We start from the raw sequence: 9,400 nt of genomic DNA on the forward strand, positions 1-9,400 counted from the left end.
CAGTTAGGCATGTATTAGTAACTTGAGTTTGAACATTGCTATGATCTGTTCAGTTGTTATCACTTATTAGACATTCATTTGACTATCGCAACGGGGAAATCCCAACGCGAAAATGGCTATCGCAATGCGAAAATGGCTATCGCAATTCGAAATGAAAAATCGCAACGCGAAAATGGCTATCGCAACTAGAAAATCGCAATGCGAAATGAAAATCGCATTGCGATTTTCTCGTTGCGATTTTCATTTCGCATTGCGATTTTCATTTCGCATTACGATTTTCTCGTTGCCATAGTCAGTTTCGTGTTGCGATAGTCTGTTTTGCCTTCAACATAATGCAGATTGAAAATCAACAAATCAACTATTACATTTCAATCAATTAAACAAGCACAAATAAGAATTATGTACACATCAATTAAACAAATCAACATTTACAAATCATCTTTTACAAATCAATTAAACAATAAAATAATAATAATAATTCTTATTTCTTCATAAATAATTGAATCAATGAATCAACAACTTTGTGACCCCGTACATCTATTTCACGTAGCTCACTTAAGGATTAACCTGCAGAAACCAAACATTTGCTCAAACAAGACTTCCTACACATCTAAAACCTACAAACAGCAAATTATTGAATTCTAGGTACTTAACCAAACATTTTCAAACTAAAAGGAGTATATATGTTAACAAAACTTGCATTTGACTTACCAATTAACAATGGACACTTTCATAAGGCGGATGCAGGTAGGCAGCGTCTCGAATATATTGCTCTAGCCATATAATGCCGAAACCACAAGCCTACTGCAGCTCTATCTCTATCGGTGGGAGGTAGAAACTCTGTGCTTCCCGTCGTCAAACGCGCCAAGCACAAGCATACGAGAGGACCACAATCCCCTCTGGCTCCCGGCGATTATTGTGGCGCGGTCTCGTCTCTGACAACTGTGACATTGAACTTCTTTGGCTTCTTGTGTCCAGAATGAGTCCAATAATTAATCCCATCCAAGAATTTAGCCAAATGAGAGCTCCATCCCTTGATCATATCTCTCAAATCAGACAGTGATATGTAATTTATCATGCTGACATACACTATTATCTTCAGGGATGGGAGCTGAAGTTGGACGAGAAGCCAATGACGACGTTCCAAAACAGGGATAAACACCTGCAATCATAAGTAATAATTCATTTATTTGCGCACATATTTATGAACACCTTTAAAAAATTTAAAAAATAAACACTAACCTTATCGACCTCCCACCATGCAGGATAAAGTTTAGCTTGTCCATTGCCCAACGAAAATGATTCATCTCGTTGATTCTTCAAGTGAACTGCGTGAAAAGCCGCCGGCATTATTGTATATCGCGAATTTTTTTATTTTTCCTAAGCTTCCTTATTATTAGTAGACGTGACACCCACGCATCGATATGCTGTTTTACAAAAAAATACATATATTAGTGAATTACATTAATTTTTAAAAAAATTAATCAAAATCATATATAATACCAATATAAGACTTACCTCTCCATCGAAATAGCCACTGTCTTCAACCCCTAATAGCACACCCCACCAAGACCGATCAAGCAACAAAAACATTTCATCGTTGAGTTTGCTTATGTCAGTGTAACACCCTTGGCTCCGCTCATGTAGATAAAAATCAACTGCGGTCTTAGCCCAAAGGGTATTATCCACAATTATTTCCGGTAGTTGTCTCCTCTCCACTTCAGATACCGGAAGGGTACTAACCGGTAACTCATACGAGAGCCAACTCTCATCCATCATGTCCGGAACCGGTGGGGGTTTCTCAATACTTCGATATATTACCCCATGTGAATCGGACTCTGGAATGGTGGGAGGGACCTCTTCAACGATGACAGTGGCCTCTTGAACGGGGGGGGAACTCTTGAGGGAGGATAGGGGCCTCTTGAACGATTGGAGGGGACTCTTGAGGGATGACATGTGAGTCGGGCTTCTTCTTGCGGAGTCTTCGCACCATTGGGGTGAACGGAGACGTAATAGCACGTCCATGCCGTCTGATGCGTGAACTCCGTCGTGCAAGGAAAACCCGACGTAAAGCATCCACCTTATCGGGCCGCTAAAAAAAATTAATACATAAATCAGTAAATAAACAGACATGATATTAAACAAAGACAAATATGTTTCAAACTAGCATTGTATTCACCCAAGTCATTATTCTATCATAGTTCACAAAATGCTCAGATAACATTCCAGAAGTAAGCACTTATATAAACATTTAAAAGGACAACATATATAAACATTCCAGAAGAAGAATAGTTTACTTTCGCAACACGAAACTTAAAATCGCAACGCGAAAATGACTATCGCAACGCGGAAATGGCTATCGCAATGCGAAATGAAAATCGCAACGACAAAATCGCAATGCGAAATGAAAATCGCAACGACAAAATCGCAATGCGAAATGAAATCGCAACGCGAAACACAAATCGCATTGCGATTTTCATTTCGCATTGCGATAGCCATTTCCGCGTTGCGATAGTCATTTTCGTGTTGCGAAAGTAAACTATTCTTCTTCTGCAAATTGAAACTTGAATGGATTGCATTACTTCAACCAAAAGACAAAAACAAAACCAAAAACAAATACTAACAAAAACAATTTAGCAGTATTGGCAGCAACCGAAAGAATTACGAGTATGAAAAATCTTAAACTTACCTCGTTGCATAGAGTATGAACCTCATTCTGCAACGATGCTACCATCTCACGTAGAGCGGCTACCTCACCACGTAATGTAGACACCTCAACACGCCATGCACCATCGTCTTTGCGTAAAGTATCGACCTCCTCACGCAAGGCATTGACCTCATCACGTAACTCCCCTAACTCATCCCGTTGAGGTGGAGGTGGAGAACAGGGAGATAAACGTCGTGGCATCTTTGCCGGTCGCCTATCTTGCGGTGATGGTGAAGAAGAAGCTCGTTGATGTGACAGAATATATGATGGCTGTCGTTGTGGAGGTGTATAGTCGGGTCGATCAGATGATGGCTCTGGGTGAGGTGATAGCTCTGGGCGAGGTGATGGCTCCCGAAGTGGAGGCTGCTCATCAACCGTTCTATCAAAAAAATGCTTACTAGCTTGCCACCAATCAGTGGCAAGCTCAGCTTCCGTGGGTGTCAGCCTCTGTAGAGGAGTGTTGGCCTCCTAACAATATAAAAGCTCAAACAAAGTTAAACGTGTACTAGTAATAACTTGTTTATAAACATATGGTAGTATTTATGTTAACTTACATTATTTATTGTCGTATACCGTAGTAAATCTTCCCATTGCAAGGTCCGTTTCCTCTTCCAGGAAATAGCCCTGTGAATATCATTTGAAGTTTTTATTGCATATGTCTTCATGGCGGGAAAGGCCTCAAATATCCAAATCTACAAACAATATAATAACAAACATTAGTAATTGTTAAATAATTACTTATAATTTTGGAAACATTATATAAAAATTCTTACCTTAAAGGCCCAAATAAAGCATGTCAAAGTGTATTTGGAACAATCGCCATGCAAACTTTTTCGATCATCCAAGGCAGACGATAACTTATTCCATGTAGCTTTCCATAAATACGAGCCCCACGGAAACAGGTTCCACGCATTTAGGTCTTCTACCAATTTGATTAGATCATTTGGAATAGGTTGTCTGGCCTCTCTGCCTAAAAAGCCGGCATGCAAAAGAATTAGAAGGCATACTCGGACAACGTCGACGTCATCCATCCGAGTAAAACCATCTTTCTTATTCAATCTTGTCAGGTCTTCTACGTGTAGATTCGGCCTCTCCAGCTCAAGAAAAACCCGGGATAGCCATGATGGGCGGGTAATGTGTCTAGTGTACCGACCCTACATCATCGTGTCTGAAGCGTAGACCGGTGATTAAGCAAAACTCCTCCCCCAAAAACGTATACGCCGGTGGAAAATCAAACCATATCTCTTCATCACGACGTTGTATAGTCTCTGGTAGATCGCTAGTCATGGTTTGAAGAAACAGGTGTGTCAACATCGCATCTCCACCGGGATGTTGTACTTTCAGCCATGGCCCAAAGCATGTATCCTCAAACATTTTTCTTTGTGCATGTGAAAGCTTCGACGCAATTGTTTTGGCCAGGCTGACTTTATTTCTTAAGGTCAATTGAGCCGAATAAAAGTTCTACAAAAACAATAAACATACTAAGTTAGATATACCAAAAACTACACTGTGAAGATATACCAAAAGCAATAATAAACATAAAGAGTAGTAGTTTATTCTTCAAACTTAAATTTGCAACACTGTGAATTTTGTATTTGTCTTTGTTTTTTGGTTGAAGTAATGCAATTCATTCAATTTTCAATTTGCAGAAGAAGAATAGTTTCTGAAAATGAAAATCGCAACACAAAAATGACTATCACAACACGAATTTGACTATCGCAACGCGAAACTAAAATCACGTTGCGATTTGCATTTCGCGTTACGATTCTCGATTGATTTAATAAGCAATCTAAGTGAAAATTGTTAATCTATTATTGAAATTACCAGTAAACTTATCATCAATTTCAATATGAACAACCTAATAATAATGCAAAAATTTCAAAAAGAAAATAATTAAAAAAATTAACCCTCGTTGGTTGATTTGGTTGATTTTTCATTTCTGATTGTGAGGGTGGCTCTGAGAGATGGAGATAGACGGATTTCGCCGGAGATGGAGACGAATTTCGTCGGAGATGGGTGAGAGAGTGAGAGATGGAGATGGAGCTGAGTTGTGATTTTAGGTTTTAGGTTATGAGTTGCGATTACGGGATATACTGTGGACGGTTCAGTGTTCCAATATATTAATATTCGTGTTTGGAATTTAAAAATAAAATACTTGGCCAGGATACTAATGGCGCTTTGAAAATCGCATTGCGATTATGTATTATCGCATTGCGAAAGTCAGAATCGCGTTGCGAAAGTCAGTATCTCGTTGCGATTTTGTATTATCGCATTGCGATAGTAAGTATCGCATTGCGATAGTCAGTATCGCATTGCGATTTTCCTAATTCGCGTTGCGATTTACCCAATTCGCGTTGCGATTTACTTATTCGCATTGCGAATTGGGAAAATCGCAACGACACTGTAGACCATCGCAACGCGAAATGCAACGCGAATTTGCGATAATGGAGATCGCGTTGCGAATTAGCGATCGCATTGCGATTTTGTTGGTCATTTTGGCAAATCCGAAAAAAGTTGGTTAAAATCGTATATTATATGGGAATTTTGGTCACTGAGGCGATTTTCTCATAAAAAATCTATAAAAGTTAAATTACAAATTTATCCTTAAACTATTTTAGATTACAAAAAAAATCTATAATTAAAATTTTATATGAAATTCAGGAGTTAAAATAAAATTTTACCCTTTCATTAAACTTTTTTATATTTTCAATTTTATAAAAAAATCATATATAATTTATGAATTTAATTTTTTAAAGAAAATATATAAATATTTTTTATTTTGTTAAAAAAATAAATATATAATAAAAACAATTTGATCAAATATACATTCCATTAATATTTTATTCCTTTAACCAAACATTACTATTACAACAACGTCATCAATAATCATCTTCCTGGACGACTAAAGTTGATAGAAAAGATGTCTCTTGTGACTGAAGAGATAAAAGCCAGTGCATCAGAGATTTACCATGGCAACGAGATGTGCCAAGAGAAATCCAAGTTTCTGCTCCAGGAAATAGGGCTGCCGAGGGGTCTTCTGCCGTTGAAAGACATCGAAGAATGTGGGTACGTGAAGGACACTGGCTTCGTGTGGCTAAAACAGAAGAAGAGCATCACCTACAAGTTCGAAAAGATTGGGAAGCTCGTCAGCTACGACACCGAAGTCACCGCCGTGGTGGAGAAGAACAAGATCAAGAAGCTGACGGGGGTGAAGACGAAGGAGCTGTTGGTGTGGATCACCCTGAGCGATATCTACGTGGATGATCCGCCCACTGGGAAGATCACTTTCCAGACCCCGGCGGGGCTTTACAGGAGTTTCCCTGTATCGGCTTTCGAGATCGAAGGTGAAGTTATCAAGGAGGAAAAACAAGTGAATGGTGATGCTGTGGGAGTGAGAGGTATAGAGACAGAGGGCCTTTCATCAATGGATATCATTAGCAATAAATAAAAATGCTAAAACTGTTGTTACTTATGTTTTACGATTCTATTTTATGGAACTACCAAATGATTTTTAAGTGCACAAACTATACTCTGTTTCTCAGTGGGACCATGAAGGGGAACTTTCTTCTTTCTTTACTGTTTATTGAGTAGTTTATGAGGCAAAAGAGAAGTTATTTGAGTAACAAAAATTACGTCCTCGGGACTAAATTCCAGCCACGATAAACGTCTAACGTTAGTATAACTAAGATCAGGGTTTGTTTAACATTGTCCTCGTAGGTTTTAGTTCCATTTTCAAGTCCATCAAACCAAAATAACATTTGGATAATTATATTTATCATAAAACAATAACAAGTTAGTAATATAAGCCATTTGTCAATGAATATTAACTAATTATATGATTTTAACAAGCTTAGTTTACAACCTCACAAAATAACCTATATTTCGAAGATGAGATTGGTCGACAGCCGATACAAACTACACCTCATGCTTAAAAAAAAGCATAGAAGAATGTAACCTCTAAATGTACAAGGAAAAATGAATTTCATAAGAAAAATTTTAGCAACTCCCCTACTTAGTGTCTCAGAAGTCGAGACAAAACAATAAGATATTAAGAGCAAATACAATGCTCTCATTTATAAAATTCAACACCATATAAGATGTTGAGAGTGATTCTAAACATGAAAACAATATAACAAAATTATGGGAGAACGAAGACAAAATTTTTAAATATGAATAATTAAATTATTTTGAATTAAAAAATTAACAATATATATAAATTTTAAGATTAAAATTGTTATTGCGTTACAATTTATCTAATATTTAGTCACTCAATGATACATGGACATATTTGTAAAAAAATACTTAATTGAATGATTAAATAGTAACTTATCGAGAAAATGATCGATTTGACTTGATGTATTTTAGCTTTTTAAATCAATTTATTAACATTAATATTATTGTTGCAACCTGCAACGACGTACAACTTTTAACCGTACTGCAACCTTTAAGTTGAGATAGACAAGTCTATTTCAATACCTACATTTATTAATCTGAGTTTCACAACAACCGCACCCCTATCACAGAAGTAGTTTCATCGATTCCAACAAACACACAAATTGTAGGGGAAAGTAATGCACAATTAATCCTTCACATAAAAGGCTAGGCAAGTAGAATCCTTTAGTTAGTTAAACTTGCGTGTTAAGGTACCTTCAGTCTGAAAGAATATGCATATGAATGCCTAAAACTGGTTACACAAGCAATCACCAGCACAACTGCAACAGCTGAAAAACCGAAAAGATTTGGCTGTACTTTGATTCCGACATAAAACGCCCCCAGCTGAAGTACCGTTGACACCTCTCCTTCAGTAACTATGACTTTAATGCCTGGGTAGAAACTAATCACAATCAACACAAAACCAGTAAAAACTACCACTTTCAGAATTGGTGCATTGATCACGGATGGTTTCTGTTAGGGAGTCGAATCAAAACTTGGAAGAAATAATTGGGTGTTGAACTTGGATAAGCCGCAATATGAGAGTTACCAACTACTAATGACATAGAAAAGATGGGAAAAGGTTGCCATCATTTGACTAGCGAAGCATGTAATCGTTTGTTGTTGACTCGTGTCTAATCGTGCATAAATCACTTTCGACGTCTCATACATCTATTGAAGAATTTGTTAATTGCAGAAGTTTAACAAAACACCGGGATGCATAGATTCAGGAATAAAGGCCTAACTCCATGCAAACACAGCAAGCATATACACAATTTCGCATGTCTAGAGAAAGGTAGCCGTGTTTTTAGTTTGTGAAGCAAAACTCATGCAACACCATTCAAGAACAAATACCTATAAAGACGTTGAAGGGGGATAAGGGTGTCATACCTTGGAAGCAGTATCCCATTTCCCATTAATCCAGTCCTGATTCATCCTTAACTCGGAGTGTTTAAACTTCATTTCCTCCTGGGTAGCTTTGAAATAGACTTCATACTTTGTCTCAGGAAGAGATTTAATAACCTTGGAAATCACACCCACCCACCAGACCTCATTGTAGAAAGCATCGACTTCATCAAGTTTTTGGAATGCATTGGCCATAACAATTTCCGGTGGACAAGGCCTAATGTTCAGGGCAACAAACTCCTCTTTTAGGAATTCACTGTCATCGTCAGTTCTCAAGCTATCATACTGAAATAGGTACTTGTTCTTCCCTACTGCTTTAACAATAGTTCCAGTAAACCAAGCACCTTCAAAACCATCTTCATCACTCGTCACCTCAACACGTTCTCCCTCGCTATACTCTGTTATCTTACCAGACTCCAATTTCCCTCCACTCCCGGCTAAATCAGACTTTAACTTCCTTTTGCTTGCTGTATTATCATGCTCTAGCTTCTCTCGAACGTTGTTTAATTCTATCTTTCGTTCAGTCCCTGCTTCTGTGGACTAGAATTTTTTTCATTTATTTTGTAGTTAATTAAAGGTCCATCAATCATTACTTGAAAAGTATAAACAAACTAGAACAACTAAGGGAACAAATCACAAACAATTTCGAGAAACAAATTCATATAATGACTTCCAAGTTCATACATTGAATCAGTAAAACATGCCTCCATCAGGAGAATCGAATTATTTGTATCTAATCCTAATGGCATATTTATTAAAGTTCATATTCAGCACGTGATAGTTTGATACTCGTATACTTAGATCCACAATAATATATAGAACTCATAAAACCATTCTGAACTAGTTGCAATAAACAAATCATAAAACCATATTGTTAGCATTCTTTATATCTATGTACTTCGAATTTCAACAATCAAACAGATGCAAGAAAACCCAAGTACTAAGAAACAATAAATACCCAAAGGAATTTACCTTGTTCGCTAACTTAACTTGCTCATCTTCCTCCAGTGGTGGCGTCCAAGACCCTTTAATCCACCCTCTATGAAGCCTCAACTGGTCCTCTCCAAACTCCAGCTGCTCCTTGGACCTCTTGAAGTAAACGTGAAACCTCCCATTCTCCAACTCCTTGGTAATAACCCTTCCCACCAGCCATCATTATGAAAAGCATCAACCCCTTCACTAAACTTAAACTTCCTGGACTTTTCTCGAGGGGCCGGAGGGCGTATATCCACAGCGTCGATGGTCTACCTCAAGGGTTTAGTACCAGCATCATCTTCGAAAAGATGGGTGTATTCGACTACGAATTTGTTGGGTTTTTTAGGAGGAGCATGCTTGACAATTACGCCGGTGTACCAT

The 9,400-nt window shown here is 37.7% G+C and overlaps 2 protein-coding genes across 2 annotated transcripts; one reads left to right on the plus strand and one right to left on the minus strand.

The window, feature by feature from the left end:
* The first annotated feature begins 5,588 nt into the window (after positions 1-5,588).
* Positions 5,589-6,155, plus strand: LOC120162149. The gene has a single exon (XM_039172325.1). It carries the CDS (start codon positions 5,628-5,630, stop codon positions 6,153-6,155), a length of 528 nt encoding a protein of 175 aa, XP_039028256.1. The 5' UTR covers positions 5,589-5,627.
* A 1,068-nt stretch (positions 6,156-7,223) lies between these two features.
* On the minus strand, positions 7,224-9,400 carry LOC120162150 (protein AGENET DOMAIN (AGD)-CONTAINING P1-like). The gene is given in 5 exon segments (XM_039172326.1): positions 7,224-7,530; positions 8,030-8,584; positions 9,017-9,180; positions 9,183-9,288; positions 9,377-9,400. Coding segments are annotated over 5 exon segments (864 nt in total). The 3' UTR covers positions 7,224-7,515.

Source organism: Hibiscus syriacus, unplaced genomic scaffold (genome assembly GCF_006381635.1).
Source record: "Hibiscus syriacus cultivar Baekdansim isolate YM2019G1 unplaced genomic scaffold, ASM638163v2 tig00111402_pilon, whole genome shotgun sequence".
In the NCBI taxonomy this organism is placed as follows: domain Eukaryota; kingdom Viridiplantae; phylum Streptophyta; class Magnoliopsida; order Malvales; family Malvaceae; genus Hibiscus; species Hibiscus syriacus.